Source organism: Mus caroli, unplaced genomic scaffold (assembly GCF_978045245.1).
Source record: "Mus caroli unplaced genomic scaffold, Mus_caroli_1 scaffold_3, whole genome shotgun sequence".
Classification (NCBI taxonomy): Eukaryota; Metazoa; Chordata; class Mammalia; order Rodentia; family Muridae; genus Mus; species Mus caroli.
The window spans coordinates 131,745,495-131,770,363 of NW_028227258.1; the positions used below are offsets into that span (position 1 = coordinate 131,745,495).

The 24,869-nt window shown below is 44.3% G+C and overlaps 1 protein-coding gene across 1 annotated transcript in view; it reads left to right on the top strand.

Moving 5' to 3' along the window:
- Positions 1–379: 379 nt before the first annotated feature.
- Mecom (MDS1 and EVI1 complex locus) overlaps positions 380–24,869 on the top strand; it is a 552,130-nt gene continuing 527,640 nt past the window's right edge. The window contains exon 1 of the mRNA XM_085835986.1: positions 380–771. Within this exon, the coding sequence (XP_085692112.1) occupies positions 735–771 (37 nt within the window). The 5' untranslated portion in view covers positions 380–734. The remainder of the gene's footprint in view (positions 772–24,869) is intronic.

Here is a 24,869-nt window from a genome sequence, read left to right on the forward strand (position 1 = left end):
CAAGATGCTTCTCGCCTTCTGATAACACGTTCACGGTCCAGTTCTCATCCTAGTTCTTGTGTAGACGGAAAGATTTATCCTAAAGTTTTTTCCCCTCCTCCTCTCGTTTCCCCTATAGACAATGTAATTTATGATGGAGAAAACATTAATAATAATTATAATGCAGGCTTATTGTTGACTCCCACACAGACATAGTCCTGTGCCCCACGAATCAATTCTCTGTCCAAGACTTTTCATTTCTTTTCTTTTTCTTTCTTTCTTTTTATTTTTTTTTCCCGTTTGGGCGAAGTGTCTGCTCCCCTCCAGCTCCCCGCGCTCGCTCCCCGCCCCCTGCCGCCCTCCCCGTAGCTCCCTTTCTCCGCCTCCTCGGCGATTGCCATCTGACAAGATCTCCAAATCAAAGTGATAAATCGCTCCAAACTTTTTTTGGCGGCGCTGAGATGTTGGAGGGGCGTCTAACGCGCATGTGCGAAGGTGTCCAAACTGACAATGCTAGAGATAGCGAGTGTGGATTGAGAGAAAGAGAGAGAGGGAGGGAGAGAGAGTGAAAGACCGAGTGTGTGCGTGTGTGAGACAGAGACGAGAGAGAGAGAGAGAGAGAGAGAGAGAGAGAGAGAGAGAGAGAGAGAGAGAGAGAGAGAGAAGGGAGGGGGAGAGAGAGAGAGCAAAAGAAGGAAAAGATCCAAGAAAAAAAAACCTAACCACCCAGCAGCGGCTGCAGGACTGGGCACAGCATGAGATCCAAAGGCAGGGCAAGGAAACTGGCCACAAGTAGGTGCAATATCCCTTTTCTATTGGCTTCCCCCCCTTCTCTGCCATCTTGCGTGTCTGGGTCTAGCGCACGGGGAGAGAGCGCGGGCTGCTTTGGCGCGGGGGCCCCGGGTGGAAGGCAGGCACAGCGCAGCCTGCAGCCGGAGCAACCTGCCGATTCCTGCCTCCGCGCCCTGGCTCCTGCTCTGGGCGCAGTGGAAGCGCGGTAGCCCTGAGCCCCGCACCAGAACCAGCTGTGGCAACTCCGGGGTTGGGGTGGGGGCAGCAAAAAGCTGGGAGGGAGGGAGGAGGGCGCGCACGAGTGAGCGCGAAGGGGTGGGGGGAGAGGAGAGTGTGTCCCCCTCCCCTCCCTTCCCCCCCCAGGCGGGGGAGAGTCGCCTCTAGCCAACCAGCTAGTTCCCGGAGCGGGAGGAGGGGGGGAGCGGGGGGGGGAGGGGGGGCGGGCAGGGGAAGGGCGCCTTTTCGAAGCTCTGTTTGTTTCTGGGGTTTGGGATGGGTGGCGGGCTCCGAGGGAGCCGCGGTGGCTGTGGCCGCAGCCGGCCGCGATGGAGTTGGGAAAAGTTGCGAGGCGGCCGCTTGCAAGTTGCGCGGGCGATCAGCGCTGCGCCGAGCCGCAGCTGCGGTAGTGGGCGCTGTGCGCTCGGTCCATGTACGCGGCGGCGTGTGCGGCGCGGCGGGAGCCCCGGGGAAGGGGAGGCAAGGGGGCGGGGGTGGGGGGCACGGTCCTGGGGATGGGTGGGGGAACCCCGGCAGCGCCGAGCTTTCGGCTCCGCAGAGTCACTCGGCAGGTGGGGAGAGCCCAGGCCCCGCCGGCGTTCTCAGGCCCGGGCGTGGAGGGCGCGCGGCCAGCCGAGAACGCTGCTCCGCAAGGCCAGGAGGGCGCGCTCCGACCGGAGAAGCCCGGGCTGGCAGGGCGCCGAGTGACCCCCAGGAGGCGGGCTGCCGGAACTCGGGGCCACCAAGGGGGCGCAACTCAGCCTGCCGCTCTTTCTGGGTGCAGCGGGGGTCCCGGGTCACTCGTCCTCCCCGGCGCCCTCTGCCTGCCCGGAGCGGAGCAGCCTCGGTCACGCGGGACTAGGGCAGTGGGGTTTGAGGCTATGGGGGACTGGACTCCCATCCCCCACGCTTTCAGGGAAGGCTTGGGTGACACTCCAGGACAGGGTAGGGTTGCTTATCAGGGACTAGCGGGAGTCTGAGGTGGGTTTGTTCAAATGCTTCTGCCCAGCGTTGAAGGGGACCCAACGAGCAGCTAGCCGCGTTCTTACTCCCTCGGACATCAGAGCTGCTTCGGGAGAGGACCGGCCAGGCCGCCCATGCCTCTCACACTTGGACTTGAGGAATCTCGAACTCTCTTAATTGTTTTGTTTCGGACCAGAGAGACGAAAGATAGGATGTGGATCGTATGTTTGCCCCAGTGAAGTCCCTAAGCGTACCCCCCCCCCCCCCCGCAATCCCTTGCACATTGGAATTTAGGGCTGGAGGTGCTCCATGCGGCACCACCGGGCGCGTCCTGGCACAGCGGCGCCGGCTACAGTCGTAGCCCCCCCCTGCATTCCCGGCGTGGAGAATGCAACGTAACGCCCGGCGAGACGCCGTCCTCCGGGGCATCTTTCCAGTGCTCCAGCCACTCCGCACTCGTGTCCTGCACTCACATACGCTCTAGCGGCATCTTTTCTCTTGGAACTCAGGTCGCAGGGATCAACCTAAATACTGGGCCATCGGTCGGCCTCCTCGGTCAGTCAGCTGGCTTCTTTCTCTGCTCCTACGGCTCATTTCACTTCGTTGCAACAGTGTAAAGTGTGCCAGCGAAACTGTTTTTCCTGTTGGCTTTTCACTGAGTCTTTATTTTTATCTGAGAGGGAATACAAGTACACATGCTTGATGGCTTTGAGACTTCAAAGGTTAGGGGTGTGTGTGTGTGTGTGTGTGTGTGTGTGTGTGTGTGTATTTGAGAGGAGGCGGGGAGATCGTTTCAACCGAGCAGTAAGTTGTGAAATGAAAGCCTAAGGTTTCACCCTGCCTGGTTGCCCGGCATCCGACGAAGCGAAAGCAGAACGCAAAACCTTTCGATTTTCTTAAGGCTCGCCCCCCGCCCCCGCGCGCCTTAGCTATTTTAATTGCTAAGCAAGCTGTACACCCTGTAGCCCACTACTGAGTCCAGAAGCTGAGCCTCCTTTCTGATCTGATGAGACTTGTCAGTCACCGCATGTGAGACACATTGATTTTTGTCTCATGTGGGGTAAGGATGCCCATGTGCTCTCTAGAGAGCAGGACCCCAGCCTTAGGAACTTTTCCTGCTGAGCCCCAGGTTCCCACTAGCGGGGCTTCACTGCTTCTGCGGCTGCCTTCCAGAGACACGGGCGCTGCTTAGTGCAGTTTTCCAGCTACCGTCTGAGCAATAAAGGAAATCATATCAGAACTACGGATTTTTGTATTTTAAAGCGCTATTTCCTTTTGCCGAACTGCGCGTGGCAGAGGTGGCTGGTGACCCCTGCGGTGCAATCATCCAACGGAAACTTAGCTGTTTGCAGTCACTGTTTCTTTTTCCCCCCTTCCTGAGTTAGGAAGAAGTAATGTAACCAGCATATCTGAAACAAAACAAGACAAAACCAATTTACTGTAATCGTGACAAACGTAAGCATTACCAGAGAAACAAACCACACACAAATAGTTCTTTCTCCCATACTTGATTATTCCTTTTCTTTTGTGTATGTCTTTGGTGGATGTCAGTTTAGTTTGGTTTTGGCTAAAGCCCATGGTTAGAGACCAGAGACCACATACCTTGAAAATACTCCCTGATGTTACAGGAACAGATTGCGTGCTCTATCTTCGGTCTAATTTATAGGACTTATTTTTTACACAATACTTGAAATTAATAATTTCGTTGTAAACCGTACGGGAAGGTATAAAGGTTTAATGTAAAAAGTTTTCTTAAAAGGGAAAAGCAAGAGAACTGACATTTGTACTGCCTAAAACCTTTGACTTACATTTCCATCTTCGAGAAAAGAAAACTAAATAAGGCAAGCCCATTCTGGCACCCAGGAGGCTTCTCAGCCGTTTTATTTGGGGTGTGTGGGGCAGCTGGAGAAGCACCTGGGCCTTGCCAGAAATTCCAGTTGCCACTCTCCTCCGGGTGGGGGTGGGGGAAGGAAGTGAGGTGGGGTCTGCCCTGCAGGTCTAGAGCCTAAAATACTGGAGGAACACCAACCCCACTTTGCCAAAGTACCAGCCTACGGGGTTTCAATCAAAGCAATGAACATATTACATTCAGTAAACCCCTTATTGCAGGACTCCCCGGAAGTCGCTTAAGAAGGCAATGAGATTATTAAAACCCTGGCGGTGACAGGGAGGCACTTGTTACTTCTGTACTTGATCTTTGTTTGGGAACAGGCCCCGAAGTAGGAAAGGTACAAGCCTGCTCTGCTTCCCGTGTTTAAATTCGCTCTAGCAGGCTAACCCTTAGGATTCTAAGGTTAATTCACAGCCCTGTTTAGGCAGAACTTCTTGCACGCTCATTCACCCTTAAGAAGCTGCATCGAAATAGAGACTGCTTTCAAGTATATGCATATTTGTTTATTCCAGACTGCTTTGCAGGAGGAAAAAATTGTTCTCCCGACGGAGGAGGCTGAGGCTTCTTCTAGAAAGGCGCGTCGTTCGCCATTATTTGAGCATTACCCTGGCTGGCTTAGGGCTTCTTTATTTCATTTGGCACTTTGAGGCACCATTTCACCGCGGTTTGCACCCCGTTTTGGATCTGTGTTTAGGGAAAGGTTAATTACGCTTTTCATTCTCCCCTCATCCCAACACCGTGGGAGTGGATGGTTCATTAGCTGCAGAGCCTTATGTGCTGGAACTGTGAGTCTCAGGGTTTGGCGATTGTGTGCCTCTGTTCTGTGTCCTCTGAGTGAGCTTGTAATTTTTGAGGATAGCCCCAACTCACACTTTCCTAGCCAAATCTCTTCCTGCATCCCTGGGCCTACTCCTGTGTACGGACACTCAACGACTGTCAAATAGAAATTCAGTCTTTCCAGGAGATTAATTCTCCTCTCCTCTCCTCTCCTCTCCTCTCCTCTCCTCTCCTCTCCTCTCCTCTCCTCTCCTCTCCTCTCCTCTCCTCTCCTCTCCTCTCCTCTCCTCTCCTCTCCTCTCCTCTCCTCTCCTCTCCTCTCCTCTCCTCTCCTCTCCTCTCCTCTCCTCTCCTCTCCTCTCCTCTCCTCTCCTCTCCTCTTTTCTCTCTCTCTCTCTCTCTCTCTCTCTCTCTCTCTCTCTCTCTCTCTCTCTCTGTCTGTCTCTCAAGTTGAAGGTAATGTGTCTTGTAAGCAGTTTCTTTTTAAACTTGTGGTCGTTTGGGAGTTTATTTTGTTTTGTTTTTGGAAGTATGGGGCAGGTTAACAGAGGCTACAACACGGACCAGAGCAGGAAGGCCACAGCTAAGGACTTCTGGCTGGGTCTGATCAGGGCCAGAGGAGCAAGAGGGCAGTTAGTAGCTCCCTGAGCTTCCACCTTGGACTCCTTTCTTGTGGCATCCCCCAGAGTACCTCAAGGTGGGGAGACTTGACTTGTCTGGTCACCAACTCATTCCCGATTTCTAAGGTACCAGGAGCTAGACAGAGCTCAATTCTTTATAGCTGGTGTCACCCTGCACTCTTCATTTCCAAACTGCTGGCTGTAGAGAAACCTGGCCCTCACAGGGCCTCTGAGCTGGGCAAGGAAAGTCTCAGGAATGAAGGAGTCCATTCCTTCCTTCCTTCAGAGCATACTTTTGAGCTCAAGGATTTGATTAAACAATGCGTCCCCTCTTCAACTCCAGGGTGCTCAGCGTCTAGTGTACCACTTGCCTTGAGCCTTGTTTACAACAACAGTGTAGACACCTGAAAACCGTGGGTAAATCTCTCACAGTCCTGTCCCCGGTTCTAGAACATTCTCTCGCATCTCTTCCTTTATTCACTCCCCTCTGCAGGGCATTCCCTATGGCTGAGGGAAGGGCTCTAAGGTGGGGGCCTGGGCCTGGAGGAAGCAGAAAACATTGCAAAGAGGCCAGGCTTGTACCATTTTCTGGGGTGATGCTTAACCCGTTCAGGACTGGAAGCTGCTGTCCAGGCATTTCTGTAACAGCCCTAGCCAGGTCTGCTTTTCCTTCTGATATGACCCAGTAGTTCTCCGACCATTTCCCCACCCCACCAGCCAGGATCCTCTTTCTAAAATTAGATTCTTCCCTCTCCCCACTCTTCTGGCCTCCTGAGGAGTTTCAAGGAACTTAGCTGTGTAGAGGGGACAGAAGGAGGGGAGGGGAGGGGCCAGAGAAGGGCAGAATTCTTCCAGACCCCTAGTTTGTACACATTGGTATCCCCACCCTTAACATACACAGAGAAAAAATTGTTGTTAACTGCTTTTGCTTACCTGCCATGCGAGAAACTCCAGGGATGGAAGTTTGTTGTTTGTTGTTGTTGTTGCACAGGGGAGAGACTGTTTACAAAACTCTGCAGGTGTGGTGTGGGGCACACCACAGGAGCTGAGCACTGAAGACTGAAGCCCACTTGTGTCCCTTTTAAGTGCCCTGGTTGGGGCAGATTGTTTGAGTGTGGTTCAGATACTGCTGTGGCTGTAACTAATGGCTTCTACCTTTTTAGTTCAAGTGGGAAGAGAGAAAGGCCTGGATTCCTTGTCCAATGGGTCCCTCTGGAGACCAGGGCCTGGCTCCTGGCCAGTTCTGTACAATGTCAACATTGAATATTTGAATTCCCAGACTCCATTTAACAAGTTTCTAAATAAATAAACTCATTGTGTGTCTGTGTTTAAAATTATTTCACCTCTTTCATAAAAGCTTAATACATTGATCTTGCAAGTCGATTTAAAAAAAAAAGATAAACAAACAAACAGAGCTTAAGTAATTTTTAACAGCCAGCACGCCACAGTATGTGTGTATTGCAAAGTCATTCTCATACTAGGGTGTGGGTAGACGCTTGTTAGAAGTTGAGTTATTTCATGGGACTTGATAGCAAATCAGGATAAAAGTAAATAAAAAGTTCAGAAAGATAGCAACTTAGAACAAAACAAATCAAATAGAATAGGGTAAGTTCAGAATGTCAGCGAAGTAGTAATCATATCTAAAATGAATGTGCAATTCTGTGAATTCAGTGTCGAGTTATTTGATAATTCTGAGTTATTTGATAATTCTGAACAGTGGGTTTTTCAGGGTTTTTCTGGTACATACAGATCTTTTAACTCTCAAAATGTACAAAGCAAGGGGTTTTGTTTCTAGGCATTTTCCGTGTTTCTTGTAAGCTGGATGCAATACATACATTATTCCAATGTTTCAGTTTGGTCAAAAGAACAATATGAATCTTACCGTTTACTCATTTTTCAGAGCGTTTTTGGACAGCCACACAGTATTTTATGCAGATGGGAGCTCTATGCAGTGCCATGCTGGGTTCTCTTCTTCTTTTCTTCTCTTTTCTTCACTTTTCTTCCCTTTCCTTTCCTTTCCTTTCCTTTCCTTTCCTTTCCTTTCCTTTCCTTTCCTTTCCTTTCCTTTCCTTTCCTTCTTTCCTTTCCTTTCCTTTCCTTTCCCTTTCTTTCTTTCTTTCTTTCTTTCTTTCTTTCTTTCTTTCTTTCTTTCTTTCTTTCTTTCTTTCTTCCTTTCTAGAAAAGCAAGTACCAGGTCTCTTTTGAGTGTGGACTCCATCTGGAGTTGTTAGGAAAGAAAGTGGAATTTGCTTTAATTTATGTGTGTAAAGTCCATTATTAAAAAGAATGGGATTTGAAAGGGAACATAGCAAAACCCATAACATTTAGTTGGTAACGTGGAGAGAGCTCAAAGCCAAGGGAAAAATACCACCAACTCATGCAAACCCGAAATAGACTACAATGACCTCAGTCATTTTCATTTTCAGAAATAATAGCCATGATTAAAATGGGGGGAGAGTCTGACTCAGGCATGTGCTCTTCTGCATTATGGGTAAGGTCTTTTGTCGTTTAAGAACTGTTTCATTATAAGAGGAGGGGAAGCAACTGAATTTTTAATGCAATTCTTGACTCTTCAAAGGTGTTCATTCTGGAATTACTTAGTTTTGACTTTAGTTATTCTATTCAACAGCAAACTGGTTTTTGGTTTGAATGTTCAGTCCAATCATTGACTGCTAATTTTATTATAATTCTAAAGGGTAAATTATCTAGCAAACAGATTGTATTAATTCTTCTGTCAAGGGCCTGCTCAGGAGTCAATGACTATGTAACAGGGAGGACTGGGAAGGATTCTTACAGCTGTTAAGAATCTGCCCAATGATTTAATTTTGCACATTGATGTTGTTCAAATGATGGCATTTACAAAAAACCTTCAATGCAGCTGTTGGTAGGGTTTGGTGATATTTTATACAACAAATACTCTATGAAGTCCTGCTGTGTGGTAGGCCCCAGGCTTGGAAAATGCATGGTTTCAGCTCTCATGAACATTTAAAATGTGCACAGCAGTGTTTGAATTGAGTGTGATCCCTGATTGAATAGCTAGGTCAGTTTCAAGCCATTGGCTGCCTCTTGTGAAGGTGGAGCAATAATACCACCGTCCCTGGGCATCTTCATTCGTGAGGTGGGAATCCCCACACCACTCTCCATGGGCTCTTTATTTGTGAAGTAGAAGTAATGATATCATTGTCCTTGGGCTCTGGGGAAGTAGGAGTCACGAGTGCCCATCAGATGAACGTTAGCCAAATACATAAGCTTCAATCACCCACTCACTCAGTCAATCATCCAATACACCTTAATCATATCCTGTTTGATTTATTAATTAAAATCCCTGGAGAGGAAAAAAAAACTTTCTGTTTCCTAGTCTATGTTTTTATCCAGCCTCAGTTTTAGAAGTATTTATATGCCCATAGGAAACGTCTTGTTTGTCTTCCCAGTAAGTTATACCCTTGGATAAAGGGAGATTGCATATACAATGTGGACATATTAAAACTGAAACCAAACTAGGCAATAAATTTACTGTGAAAAGTTGAGAAGTTTGTTTGTTTTGTGTATGTGTGTGTGATGTATGTGTGTATGGTATGTGTGTTTATATGTGGTATCTATATATATGTGTGTGTGATGTATGTGTGTTGTGTGTGTTTGTTTGTTTATGCATATGTAGTATATATATATATATATATATATATATATATGTGTGTGTGTGTGTGTGTGTGTGTGTGTGTGTATGTGTGAGTATATGTGTGGTGTGAGCATGCACACTTGCCTATGTTTTGATAGGTGGAAGTACTTAACCCAGAATCTGATATCTGACCATTCTAGAAGAGAATCTTTGACAGGGAAGTTGTGTCTTTCTTTCTCTCATGCTGCTCATTATTACTTGGTTAAAAACAACAATAACAACAACAACAACAAAAACCAAACTGAAACACCTCTTTCTCCCCTCGTAGCCACAGGACATAAATCTTTTTCATTTCTTATTTAATTCAATTCTTTGATTTGTAGGCTAGGGGCATGGGGGCAGTAAACAATTAGGAGACATGTAGTACTCAATGGTGGGAGTAGAATTCGTTTGGCTACTGAGGGTATTCAGAGAAAAAGTTGGCCCCTGACTTTCTGGGAAGGCTCAGATGTCATGTCCTACACCTCTGTTACTGAGGAGTCCAACTGATATTAAGAACCAAAATCTAAGGGAAGGGGAGAAACTATTTTTTAAAGGAATGATTATATTAACCGACTGGAATGGCTTTCTTGGAAATGAAAGTTAGATATGTTCAGAGGGTGTGTGAGAAAACCACACTGGTCTCTGCAATCATGCAGTATTTTGCTAGCAAAGGCACAGGTGAATAAGAAGCAAAATTAGGCTCTTAGGATTCCACAGGTGAACAGCCACAGTGTTGGATTAATGCAACAGACACTGCTAATGAAGGTTAGACTGATTGATTCTATCAATGTGATCAACGAATTTCTCAGTGAATGCTTTCCCATCGAAGAACATAGCTGGGATATTGCCATACATATAGATATGTATTTGAATAGTAATGAGTCATGCTTATAAGAAATTCCAAGGAGTTCTTAGATACTTGTCCCCAGTTTTGTGCCCGATGCTAAGATCTAATTCCCTTTCCATCCTGGAGCCTGGGTGACTCTGAGCGTTGGTTCTGGTTCAGATTCTACCTCTTGGATGCTGGATGAAGTGAAAGCAAGCTGTGTGGTCATCCCGTGTTCCAGCAGTTGTATCATCTGAGGCTTGACCACCCGACAGATGTAGAATGTGTTAAGTGGAATGCAGGCATTCATGGTCATTATAGCTCATCAACGTTTTGGCTTCTTTCTGCCTTCAGTCCAGCGTACTCTTTCAGTCTGTTCTTCTCTCCCTCTGACCAGCTACCTTTCCGTTTCTCCCTTCTAGCTCTTGGCTGTGACGTTGCCAGTGATAAACCACCTGGAAAGCACATTTGGAAAGGAGGTATCATTCCAAATTTCCACCAATAGTATCCCTCATTTTGCCAGTGTAGGCACATCTCATGACTCCTCACTTGAGTCACACCTGACTCTAAATGCAGGTCATGTGGAGCTGTAGAATATCAGTGGAGTCAAGGGAGAGACAGTGAAGGCATTGATAGATTCAAGACATTCTTGTACGGTGACTCATGGGGACTTTCATCTCATAGAAGTCATCAAAAGCCACATCTCTACATAAATCCTGACCCATCCATATAATATTAATATACAGCATAAAAACAGGAGTTTCGTGGTCTATTTTAATGCTCCATTGTGAATTAAGGGGTCTTTCACACAGTTTTACTGAGACTAGATAAACCCCACTCTTCCCACTCTGCCCCCTTCAGAGACATGTAAGACTGACTTCTTCTCCGTCTGTCCACTCCCTTCCTCCCCGTTTCACAAGTGCCTCATTTCTATGGAGGAAACAGAATTATTCCTTAGACGACTTTGTTCAGACTTGAACTACTGAAGGGCTTCAGCACCGTAAGCATCTTGCTTCAAAACCTGTCCAGTGTGACTTCCTGAGCTGGTATTGAGTAGGAGCCCTTTATTAGTGTGTGTGTGTGTACCCACCCATGCAGGTGTACATGGAGGCCAGAGATCATTGTTAAGTTGTCTTTCTTATTTCCATTTGTGCCTTATTTTCGAGACGGGCTCTTTTGTTGAACCCGAAGAACACCTCTTTGGCTCGACTAGCTGTGCATCTGGGGGATCTTCCTGACTCTGCTGCTCATTACTGGAGTTTCATATATATGCACAGCCATGTCCAGGTCTTATGCTTTTCAGAAGGTGCCCAAATACACAGCCAGTTTCATACCATTTAGAGAGGTCATGGACTTCCAAAACTCTAGTCATGAATATTAAGGACGTTTACCTCTAAACTCAGCCTGATAAAGTCCTCAAGATTCTTTTAGAATAACCTTAGAAATGTTATTATTTTTTAATCACACAATTTACACTCAATATGTAATTAAAGACCGTGTCACATAGAAAGTGCAATTTGTTGTTGTTGTTGTTGCTGTTGCTGTTGATGTATACCACTTGCTAACGGGCACTGCTCTTCACTTATCCCTCCAGGAAAATTCCTGCACTTTCCCTTGGGTACGTAATAGATATTAGCATATATATGCATGCTTATACACATGCACACATACATGTATATATACACATGCATGCACACACATTCATACATGTATACATACACATATGTATACATACATACATACATACATACACATACATGTGTTTGACTTGCTTTTGTCTGTACAGGTCATTCTAAGTCCTTCTTTTCAAAGGCAGCAGAGCCCCACTGTTTGGACCTAACACATCATGCCCAACTAGTCCTCTGGTTTAGAATGACATTTCAGTATTTTTCCAGTTTTCGGAAAAGAACAGACAGGGAAGTTCCCCTGACTAGGGCTCCGAGGGAAACTGAAAGCGAGGTCCACAATTAAAGGAAGCTCTCAGCAGTCCAGGATGAAGAGTGCTGGCCTCTGAGAGGCAAGCACAGCAGGCTTCGAGGAGGTCAAAGAGGGTTGCCTCACCCTGTCAGGGCAGATCTGATTTCCAAGCATCTTTACAGTCCCCGCCCCCAGCCCCCACCGGAGGATCAAGGGTCTAAGCCCAGAGCCAAGGTACATCTTTGAAAGATCTACTGTGATCTGAGATTTGAGCTTAAGGAATTTCTTTGGATCTGCCTTTCTACCCCATTTGCATTTTCTCCTGCTGTGTGGAGCAGGCCAGGCTTGAATCAATACACACAGTCCCAACTGGACAAGCAGGTTGTCAGGGTTTAAAGTTTTAATTTTTTTTCGATTTCCTTGTTGAGGTAGTACATTATTATCACACTGCCCTGTCCAGTGAGTATACTTTAAGCTGGTGGATGCAAGTATTGAATAAATGAGGAAGGTTACTGAAGCCAATATAAACTTACTTTGATATTCTTAAAGACTTGTCTATAATAATTTCTAGCCTATGAATTGGAAAGACCATTTATATAGCAAATGTTTTTAACTGGCTAAGCAGACTATGGAAAAAATTTTATAATGGAAACTATCTCTTACTTATAACTATAGCCTTTAAAAGGTGACAGTATAATGTTATACCCTGAAGCCCATCAGATGCAAAACTCCATTTTATTATAAGTTATAAACCAGGATAGGGAGATTTCTGAAGGGTGACTTTCTTTGGCAATGTTGTTGATTAAATATAAAAAAAAATCCTGAAATAATTAGTTCAACTCTCACACAGTTTCCCACAGGCACACAGAGACGCACAAACACAGAGAAATGAATAACCGGGGTTTAGTTCTACTGGGAACTGCTTTGCTTATTAAAGCTCATTGGATTGTATGAGATTAAAAGTATACTGGTTGTTTTAGATTATGTTTGCCCAGATTCCACTCAAGGAATTAAAATATAGCCATATAAATCTTTTAATGAATTAAGTCACTTCAATTTTTATTCCTTAGAGTACAGAAGTTGTCATGAGTTCACTTTTTAATTGTGTGTGTGTATGTGTGTTTATGTGTGTGAGTGCATGTGCATGTGTGTTTGAATGCATGGAACAATGTTCCTAGTTAACATTTTTTCAAAATACATTTTAAATTAAATCCATCAAATCGGGCCAATAAACTGTCACAGAGTGGCTGGTATGGATGGCAAGGCAAATGAAACTCTGAGAAACTCAGTTCCTTAGACAGATGTACACATGGCTTGGCCATAGTTTGTGAGTAGGAAGCTAGCTATGTCGTGTTGCTGTTATCAGTGATGACAACGCAGAGCCAGAGCGTGGAGCGCTATGTCTACTCTTTCATCAAATATTTTTATCAGCACCGAGAGGCCGGCACCTGGGAAGCTTTGGCACTGTCTTACAGACCTGGACTCTTCCATCTGAAGATAAACCTAGGTTGCTTTTCTCTCCACACCTGTTGGACACAGAGGCCTTTGCCTGCTTTATTCAACAATTCACACGTTAACATGGGCAGTTTTGGCTTACGACATTAAGAATAAAACCCAGGTTATTTATAAATACTGTGTTGTTGGTGATCACTGCCCCCCGCTCATACAACAGATGTTTATTGACCACCTAAATTCTAAGAGAAGGAACTCAAGATACAACAGCCTTCGCAAGGCCTCTGCCCGTGTGGGGCTCACATGGGTTATATGCTAAGAAGTATCCTGCATGTCACTGGCACTGGAATGTGTGTGGTCGTCAGGAGACAGACTCAGGCAATTGTTCTTACTCCCCATCTTATTGAGACAGGGTCTTTTGTTGTTTACCCCAAGCATATGCCAGTCTAGCTGGCCCTCAAGCTCCTGGAAATTCTGTTTCTGCCTCCCATCTCTTGGTAGGAGTTGAGTTATAGACATGTACCAACTTACCCAGTTTTACAGGAGTTCTGGGGGATTTGAACTTGGGTCCTCAAGGTTGTTTGGGTAAATGATTAAGTTTCTGAGCTCAAGGGGGGCGGTCTTTATGATGTACTTGATGGGTGGCACTGACAGTTGGAAAGTTGCAGACACAGACATTTGCTTTCTTAATTCTTGGCAGAGGCAGATAAGACATACATGCTATAAGTAATATTTACTTCAATTTTGTGGCATGCATTTATAGACGTATGATACACATTTAGCTGACTTCACGAAGTAGGAGACTACAAAGAGATGTTTCTGTATCTTTATGGATGGAGGGAATGAGAGCCCTGTGTTTGATCTGCAAACACTGGGTTAGAGGCAGCATCAGAAAAAAACATACTAAATTTCTGGACCCCAAATTCAGTTCAGTTAAATAAATATTTATTGAGCACACACATTAAGAATTTCAAGGCACTCACTGAGCATACAAAGAGAAATAAAATTTGTTCCCTGCCCTTAAGGAAGGTAGAATCCTTTGGGACATATGCAAACAAGCAAACAGATTGTTTCCATACAAGGCTGGGGACTGGCGATGAGAGTGAAAGCAAGAACAGTGGTCATACTGACTGAAGTGCAGTGTCCTGAGCAGTAGGACCAGACCCTGTGAAAAAGATGTCCCCTTATGTCTCATCAATTCTCAGATGAGAATTCAATATTCCTTCATTTCCTTTTCAGGGAAAATGTTTCAGTTTTAAGAATTACAACTTAAATGATTTTTAAAAAGATTTCTAAAATATTTATTTATGTTTATTTTCATGTGTGTGGGTGCCTGTCTGGTGCCCACGGAGACAAGAGGAAGGCACTGGATTCTCTAGAACGGAAGCTGCAGAAGACTATGAAGCACCATGTAGGTGCTAGGAATCAAACCTGGGTTTTCAGGAAGAGCAGCTTGTGCTCTTAAGCACTGAGAAATCTCCCCAATCCTTACAAAAACTTTTAAATTACATTAAGTGTGTGGTGTGTGTGTGTGTGTGTGTGTGTGTGTGTGTGTGAGTGTGTGTGTGTGTGTGTGAGTGTGTGTGTGTGTGTGAGTGTGTGTGTGTGAGTGTGTGTGTGTGTGAGTGTGTGTGTGTGTGTGTGAGTGTGTGTGTGTGAGTGTGTGTGTGTGAGTGTGTGTGTGAGTGTGTGTGTGAGTGTGTGTGTGTGAGTGTGTGTGTGTGAGTGTGTGAGTGTGTGTGTGTGTGTGTGAGTGTGTATGTGTGAGTGTGTGTGTGTGTGTGTGTGTGTGTGTGTGTGTGTGTGTGCATATGTGAAGGCTTGGATGTGCTATGGCATGAGTGTGGAAATCAGAGGATAACTTTTGGGAATTGGTTCTCACCTCGTACTGTGTGGATCTCAAGGACTGAACTCAGATTATCAGGCTTTGCATGAAAAACCTTTGCGTGCTGAGCTATAGCACTAGCCCAACAATTTGTGGTTGAGTGTGCTTTAAGACATCTTTCTGGGCCTTCAAATACCTACTATGAGGGAAATTTGTGTGTTAGGTGGCCGTCCAGTGTTACAGGAAAGGCAAACATACCGAATTTGCTCTGACTGCTTCCATCTGTCTGTCTGTCTGTCTGTCTGTCTCCCCCTCTCCCTCCCCCGATTCGTGCATGTGAGTAGGCACAGGATGTCTTTGGGACTCGCTCCTAGAGTGGCTCTGTGGATCAGCAAGTCATCCCTTCTCACTATTCCAGCTTTACAGTTCTACCCCATGTGTAATTTTCAGACCTTTTCCTGTCATTGGTCAGCAAGTTCTTTTGGGAGGAGTTTCCTCTACTATCCAGGTGCAGCTCTGGGAGGAAAATGATGCCCAAACTGAAGTTTTCATGGTTTCAAAAGGAATTTCTTATTTCTAGGCTCAATCTTTCTCCTCCTCCTCTTCCCACTCACTCCTCCTCCTCCTCCTATTTGCTCCTCTCCTTTCTCTGCCCTCCCTCTCTTCCTCTTCCTTTCCGTTCTTATTCTTATTTTGAGACAGGGTCTCATGAAGTCCAGGTTAGCTTCAAAATCTCTCTGTAGCCAAAGGTGATCTTGAACTTCTGGGATTATAGGCATGGACTACAATTCTGGTTTATACAGTGCTGGGTATGAAATCCAGACAGATCGTTGTGCATGCTGGGCAAGTACTTTAGAAACTGAGAGGTACACCCCAGGCCCTAGGTTTAATTTTTATCCAACACTAAAAGAACATTACCCAAAGATGGCCATGTTGTCTGAAAAGTAGCTTGTGTCTGTCTCATGCTGCCATGTGATTTTGTTGTTCATAAAACAGAAATAAAGAAGAAAAAGAATTGCTTTTTCTTCCAGCTCTCTTTGCCAGCATCTTGCTGAGCTGTGTGAATGTGTCCCAGCCAATGTTCCAGACATAGGCTTGGCATGGAGATCAGCACATCCGATGTCATTACTACTGGGCACGGACTGAAATCCTGAGCAAATCTCCCCATTTGTCTCCGTGCAGATGATGCTAGCAATTTAAGCTTCCTGTTGACAATATTGTAATGTTAAAACATGGCACAGATGTTTGAGTCATTAGCAGCCTTGTATCTTTGCTTCTTCGACTTGGTAGCTGAATCATTAAAGAGGGTGGGAAATGCCAAGGTAAAATGCATCATATATCCAGAGTTTTCATTGGGACTCAAGATCATCAGCTATCTCTTCCTGAGTAGTATAAGTCACCAAGGCTTACTTCCGTTACCTAATGCAGTGTAAGGGGCTACATTCTTTTTTTTTTAAATTAGGTATTTATTTCATTTACGTTTCCAATGCTATCCCAAAAGTCCCCCACATGCTCCCCCATCCAATCCCCTACCCACCCACTCCCACTTCTTGGCCCTGGCGTTCAAGGGGCTACATTCTTAATCAACCTTTTAAATTAATCTTGGACATTGGCCAGAACTGCAAATGACTTCTGAGGTGTGGAAAATTTGACTACCTGTTTCCTTTACTGATTTCAGAGTGATTAGCCTGACTGCATCACCATTAGCTAGGTAGAATTCATCGTGGCTAAGAGATTTGCTAAAGGGAGGGTGCCATCTACAGTGTTTTAGGCCCCACCCACCTGAAAGATAGGTTAATAGATCTTTTTTGCCTTAGAAGTGAATGCTTCAAAAAATATATTTTGAAGGTTGGGGAGGTGGCTTAGTGGGTGAAAATAAATGCTTTCTGTTTAAGTATGAGAACCTGAGTTTGGGTCTCTAGCACTCATACAAGTCAGATGTGGTAGTAAATGCCTGTGACTCCACACTGGAGGAAAAGACAAGTGTATCGCTGACATTTTCTGGCCAAGCATCCTAGAGGAAATGATGAACACCAGGTCCAGTGAGAGACCTTCTCTAAAAAATTAGGTGGTCTATAATGGTGAGACTCTATTGCTGAAGACAACACTTACATATCTCATTGAGCACGGAGAGGTCAAACTTGTGCTTAACTCAAAATTCTACCTCTACTGATTAGTGTTCATGGTACAGGAAGGCACCATGAACCCCTAGAGGAGAAGGGTAAATACTAACCAACTACAAATCATGTGCTTTACAATGTTGACCTGCCAGCATAATATGCTGGTGTAATAGTGGCATACTTGTTGTGGGAGTAACCAGCCACTCTCTGATTGGCCTTAAAGCCCACTTCATGAGATGAAACTGATGCCTGACACTGCTTGGGAGGCCAAGAACCTGAGATTTGCTAGGCCATGGACCTAGGAGAAAACCAAGTACTACTGTTCTGCTAAATAAACATATCAATAAAACGACTCTTAATGGCATTCTGCTGTACCTATAGATCAGTGCCTCACTTAGCCATCATGAGAGAAGCTTCCTTCTGTAGTAGATGGGAATCAACACAGAGACCCAGAACTGAACAGTGTGCAGAGAGTGAGAGATTTTGAAGCACTCACCCTTAAATGGGATGTCTTCATCAAACCTCTCCCCTCAGGACATAGGGAGTTATGTGAAACAGGAGGCAGAAAGAATGGAAGAGCCAGAGGAGATGGGTAACTCCAAGGGCACAGAGTCTTTAGACACAAGACAACTTATACACATATGAACTCACAGAGGCTGTGGCAGCATGCATAAGCTCTGTGCAAGTTCAACTTGGATGGGGACCCAGTACTGAAGAGGAAGCTATCTCCAATTGACATAAACTTTCAAGGGGAAAGTTAGTTTTCTTCAATTAAGTATCACTGAATATACTAGTTATACTTAAATGTAGGCTCCATGCCCAACAATAGATGGCCAACATAAAGTAAATTCAAGAGTATTTTTGGTAGACTTTTGTCTCATTTTTGGGAGGAGGCATATTTTGTCTTACTGACATTTTGTAGGTTTCTGGATCCTTTGTATGTTTTTTATCATCATCATCATCATTGTTTTTGGCTGTTTTCTAAAAAAAAAGATAAAGAACATGGAGTTGTTGGGTAGAGAGGTGAGGAGAATCTGGGTGGAGTTTGGGGGGAGGCAAACCATTATCAGAATATATTCTCTGAAAATTTTTTTCAATGAGAAAAATTGAGGTGAAGAAGGGATTGAAGATATTCTAACTCAGCTTCTGGACTCCACAGGCTATCGCATGTGTGAACATAGATGCATACATGTGTGTACCACATACATAAACAAATTAAAAAATAGGAAGTGTATTTTGGGTACTGTAAGCGTGTATTTTCATGAATGAAACAGTCTAGGGGAGTCAAGGAGATGATTTAATCCCAACCTTACTATGTCATTACCTTGGAATTTTCTGGCATAGTCTGAACTTGTGGAGCCTCAGTACCCTTAGGTATAGAAGGTCAATAATAATTTACTCTGCTTTGTTTTTCTTCATAAAAGAAGAGGACATGTGTGTTAGCTTTTATATGCCACAAAGAGCTATGCACATTTAATAATCTAGAATATGAGTACTGATGTGGAGCCACACTGGATTGAGGTCTTGGCTGGATGACCATAAAGCAGCTACGTGACCTCTCCGCGCTTTAAATTCTTACCCCACACACTGGTGACTACTTGTCACAATGAGAATAAATATATATAATACCAAGAGAGATTTTTGAGTTTTTGTGGATGAGTAAAATTTATTTTCACACATTTCTGTGGTGGGTATTACTCTCTTCATTAAAGATGAACACTTCAGAGACAGGTGACCTAGGTCTCTTCACCTGAAGTGTAGAGCCAGGCGCCAACACTGCTAATCTGCTTCACTCTAGAGCCCAGGAAGTTAATGGGAACCTTCTACTGCTGTATTCTTTTCCATCCTGAAATAAAGGCAGAGTATCAGGTTTCCTGGGCATTTCAATGCTCATAAAAGGTAATACGATTTTTAGATTGAAGACACCTGAAGTTAGAGAAGTGATTTCATACAACTCTTCGAAGAGGAGTTCTGCTGCAATTTCAGTGAGTAATCTCCTCTGGACAGAGCCGGTCATCTCTTTGTCATCTGTGTTTTTTTCCAGAGTTACCTACATCGCGGTTTCCCGTTACATTGTGATTTCAGCTTTCTTCAGGGAACTTTATAAGTCTTTGTTGAATGAATGACATCATTACTTCATTACTAAAATTGCAAGCTAATTACACCTTACGACTTCCCAGACAGTGGCGCTGGGCTGGGCTCTGATTTCCACTTTCTTCACAATATCCCGGGACATGAGCTGGTCCAAGCTTACCAGAAAACTTTAAAGGGGAGGAAGGCAAGCCACAATCTTCTAAATCTTTTCTTTTGTATCTGTTCACAACTCTTTGGCGTCATTTAAACACTTAAGTCACTTGGTTCTTGCAGCAAAGTATTTGTCTGCTTGGATAACTGGATAATCTGTGTGATTTGGAAGAGGGGCCCAACAAATTCTCAGACTTAGTACTTTATTAAGTTAAATTTATGTTGAGGAGAAGGCAGTGAAAGAGTTAGGATAGAACTACCTAAAAGTTGCTGCCCAGGGAGAGCATACAAAATACTCTATTCCCAGAGCAAGGGAGATCAGAGTCCCTGGCTCAGGTTGGGGAAGCAATCTGAGGAGTGTCTTGGCAAGCAGGTTAAAGAATAATGGAGGGGCACAGAGAGGCTCCACTTTAGTGTAAGCCGGTTAGCATAAGCACGTATTATTTCCCATTAGTGTAAGCCTGTAGCATCTCCCAATTGGACAGGCCTTCTTTGACTGGTTATAGGTATCTGGTTGCCTTTTTACCTCTCTTCATATGTTTGTTTGCAATGGTAGGCAACATTTCCCGTTGTGAAAGGGCACTGTGGGGGGCGGGAGAGTGATTTGGGGGGAACTCTGGAGCTCTGACATGGTTCTGTTCTTGCAGACACTTTTAAGGAGATAATAATGTGTTGTGGTTTAAATAAACACAGGTAACAAAACTGTCCAGATGACAGGAGAACTGGCAGCTGCCTTGTGTAGGGGTCTTTTCAGTCACACCACTGGCTGCTTTTGTCTTTTCCCCAACTTTCCCAGATAAAAAGACAGGGCATCCCAGACAGGGCACGCGGGAAAGCCAGAAAGGAGACATTAAAAGAGAGATATTTTTCTACCCAGAAACATTAAACAACAGCGAAGTTTGGTTTGGGTTGGAATTGTGCGGTGTGTTAGGGAGGTTGGATATTGGCTGCCAGGACCTCTTGGGACCCATTGCTTCTCATCAATGGTATCAGTCACCCACTTGCATACACGTAAAAGTTCATTAAATAAATTCTTCTGCTGTTGGACAGTGCACGTATATTCAGCTGCACCCGTGTATATGTTAGGTCATTGCACTCATTGGCTCTGAAATGTTGGGTGAGCATGGTGGGATGCAGCACCCAAACAACCTGTGTCTGTAATACATGCTTTGTGAGTACCTAGGTAGCGGGGAACGCTTTACGGAGGGTCAGGGCTAGGTGTGAGCATATTTATGTGTGTGTATGCATCATTTCTGGCTACCCAGGGCCCCACCTCAGCTTGGGTTACAGTTGTTTGTTTCAAAGCTGTTAACCTCATCCCCAAAACCTCTGAGTATCTTCATTTGAAGTCCACTGCTCAGCTCAGCAATGTTTCATTTAACTGCTCAATTGGTTTTTTTTTTCCTCCCTCAAACTTGCGTTTTATAACCGTTAGAATATTCTTTGTACCAGGCTTAAAAGGATAAAAACATGGAGTTATTTAAAACAGGCTAAGACCATGTTTTCATAAGGGTTCGAATGATGATTTATTACTCTTGTTTGTTATTTTAGTATCACATGTTTAAAGTATAGAATATACTAGGCTTTAGATTCTATACTTTATTGATATACTATACTATATACTTTATCTATACTTTATATGTATACTTTATCTATAGAACAAGATCTGAGAGTATAATTTTGTAGTCTCAGGAGACTTCGCCTTCAGAATCCCACTCATTTCTGAGAATCTGTATATTTATTTTTGAGAGAGAGAGAGACAGAGTAAATAAAGGTGTGGATTTTGATGGGTGGGGAGATAAGGAGGATATGGAAGGAGTTGGGGGAGATGAAACTGTAATCAGAATACATTTATGAAAAAATGCATTTTCAATAAAACATAAATGTAAAAAAGTAAAAGTGAAAATATTAAAGTAGTTTTTTTTTTTTAAAGAGTATTATGAGCAGGAGGCTGGAGCAGTTTTGTCGTATTCTGCAGAGGGCGAGCCAGAGAAAACAAAGGGAGTCTGGTCTACAGGCCAGGGCTGAAACAGGAGTGAACATCTGCATGCCGCCCATGGGAGAGGGGCAGACACGGAGCATGGGCTCCCTGGCTGGAGACTCAGCTGCTGGACTTCATGCCCTTGGCACGAGGAAACTTTGTGATTTACTTTATGGTAGTCAAGTATCTGTCGTTGAAGGTCCTCTTTTTAACTCTCTGATGTCCCTATATTCACTGCGCTGGGTGCTGTTTCTGCTGCAGAGCTCTTTAATGTCACCGAGCTGGAGCAGGAAGCTGTGCTGTGAGACCACAGACCAGGCTGGGATCTTCCTGGGGCCTCAGTCCATGTTCTTCAAACTTTTACTCAGTGAACAATTTTGGATGAAGGATTCTTTTAATAATTTTATAAGTGACCCATTTCTCCCTACAAAACTTGTGTTTTGAGAGTAAGCAAAAGGAAATGGTAGTACTAACAAACTCGGGTTTTGCTCATTCACACTTTCCTGCCCCTTGGATTATGGAAGTGGTGAGGAGAGCCTGCAGAAAGAAGGCAGGATGCTAAACACAGGTGTGGAGAGAGCGCGCCCAAACGCAAGGTGGCTCTCCAGAGGGTTTGTGCAGAGACTCCGGGCTAATTATCCAGCATTTAAACATTTGTATTTGGGGATTCACATATTTCCATGAATAGGTCTGTGGAGAGGAGGCTTAGTAGAGTCTGATTGATGACTGATATAATTTAATTAGACTTCAGCTTCATAAATATGCAATGCTATTTGAATAAATAACATTGACTCACAAGCCTCCCTGAGAAAAATGCCAATTTGGCTTGCTTCAGAGCTGGCCACAGACATCCTTACGCTGCTATAAGTGGGCAAAACAATTTAGTACTTTGAAAATTAGAAAAAAAGACCCAGTTTGATGGTGCAATTACAGAAACCATTTGTAGGGTGCTCACACAGCTCTGTTGTTTTTTGGTGTTTGGGGTTTTGTTTTTGTTTTTGTTTTTACAGTTCTGCAGGTAGATACTTCCATCTTGAACCATGTTGTCTTTCAAACCTTTGAGAGATGCTGGCAGGTCTGCCTGCTCTTGCTCCGTGTTCTTGGCTAGCATTGTCAGAACAAACTATAGAGACTTTACAATGATATTAAAAACTACTCAGGTGATCAAAGAGACTTCAGGTGGCAGGCTGAGATAAGGGAAGGTATCTTTTTAATTTTATTTCTTTCAAAAAACTTTGTTAGGATCTGGGGCCATGGCTCAGTCTGCAAAGTTCTTGCCAGGCAAGTCTAAGGGTCTGAGTTTGCATCTCCAGCATCCACATTAAGAAGCCAGTTGTGATGGTAGGAACATGTAATACCAGCATTAGGATGTCCAGATGAGAGAACCTTTGGGGATTTCTGGACATTTGGTCCAGTAAATTGGTGAGCTCCGGTTTTACTGAGAGACCCTGTCGGAAAAATAGAGGTAGAGGCGACTGAGACAGATACCGGACTTCAACCAAAGACAAAACAGAATTTCTTTGTTAAACACTAACCAGGGAAAATACTCCCTCTGTGTGAATGGACAGGTTAAAGCTGGGAGATGAATTGATGCCAGTATCTTACTGGAGCCCTCTACATATGGCTACACTTTCTTAGAGCTTTGTCTTCTCTCTCAACTGCTTTCTACTTCTGGCCAAGACTTGCCCCCCACCCCACCCCTTTTTGGTTGTTGATAGTTGGCTCATGAACCTACTCTCCAGTTGACGAATCTGCAGATTTCTGAGCCTTTTCATCAGCTATCCAAGCATTTTTTAAAATCCCATCTGCAAATATTTTGCTTCTCCCTGTCCCTCCTGCACGTTTGGAATGGATAAAGCAGAGTTTTATTTTTATACCTTCCATTCCCAGCACTGTCTGCAACATCCTGGTATTCTCTTTAAGCCATTCTGCTAGAGTCTTCGTGGAAATGAAATATTCGAGTAATAACTGGGAAGGCCCTTACTCGTGATGGATAACTACTCTTAGAAACATTGTCATTTGCAATTCATTAAATGCCTTATTTGCCATTTATATTTACTGAAAATTGATACTCCCATGTATTAGTTCTTTCTCAATGACAGATCACTGGTAAATGTATAATTAAAAGAGCTTAATTCCCATTTGTCTTCATTTCTCCCTGAAATAACTTTATAGTTGTCAGATGCACTGTCTTCATTCCAATGTGCTCCTCTCTGCCAAGGTCCACAATTGTTCTTCCATTTAGGAAAGGAAATGTCCTATTGTCAGCAGATCTAGAGTCCAGCAATGCCTCTGCTACCAGCTGTGAGGCTGTGGGCAAATCATGATCGGCTCCTGACTTCACGTTTCTCATCCATAAAATGGGCGAGTATTTCTTTCACAGTGTTCTGTGGAACTCAGACACAACCGGGAAACACGTTGTAAGTGGAAACAAGCCACCCACAGCACGACTGAATCAGCCAATGTGGTCTTCAAGCCTCCTTGTATAAAATGCATGCGATATGGCAGTGCACTTATTGAAGAAATCTGAAGGGGAAATGAAAGACTGGCAGAAAGCATCCAGGGACACTGTGCATGAACAGTCCCAACTCTGTCTTCTGCCAGGAGCCACCATGAGGCGTGGCTGTAATTAGTAAGTACTGATGGTGGTGTTAAGGTCACACCAAAGTGCCGACTCATCTGAGCTGGGCACTAGGTAGGTTGACTAATTGTCTTCTCCCTGGCCACTCCCTAACTCCTGTGATAAATCTCACTGCTTCCTACCTCCCGTCACTTTTACATTCCTGTTCTTTAGACCTTAGTCCAGACTCCTGAATACACCACTGAATCATTCACCAAATGTGGCTTTCTAGACCCTATTTCTGTCACTGCCTTGCTTTCCTAAACTCTATTTTCAGTAGAGCTTCACTTAAAGGTAGACAGAATCCTACCATAGGAAGTCTTCTATACTGTTGGTGCTGAACGCTCCTGCCCACAGAGGCCAATAGTAGCTGTAGGGAGTTGGTCAAAGGTTTCAAGGTGTCTGTTGAAACATGCACTGAATATGATTAGCAGAGTGGCTGATATCTTTCCAAGGACATGTACTGATTGATTGGTTAAGGCAAATTGGTGTGTGCCTTGTTGGGCTCTCCTCATGATTCTCGTAGGGGGGTGTTTTGTCTGTTTGTCATTCCTTTTCTTGATGGGCAGTGCAGCTTTAAATCTGTGCCTGATGTGGTAGAGATGAGACCAAGGCAGAGACAGGATGGGCTCTATGAGATCACATTTGTGTGATGTTTTGTGCTTGCATTTGAAGTCCCTCACTATAATTCTTCTCTGTTCTGTACCTTCTATGAGACTGAAACTGTGAGCACCACCCATTATAGAGTAGAGGCCCCTATGAAATATTATAATAGTGCAGATAAATGGACATACTCCTTTAGGTAGGATTCATACCAAATTCCTCTCCTCTTGACCAGCTTCTTTTACAACTCAAAGTAGTAAAAGACGATTTCAATAGTTATTTACTAACAGTCCAATGTCTTTTAATCTTGGATGAACTTATTCTCAGGGTAATAAGTGGTAAGGATGAATCTGCTAATTCTTTCAGAGTTTATTTTTCCTTTGGT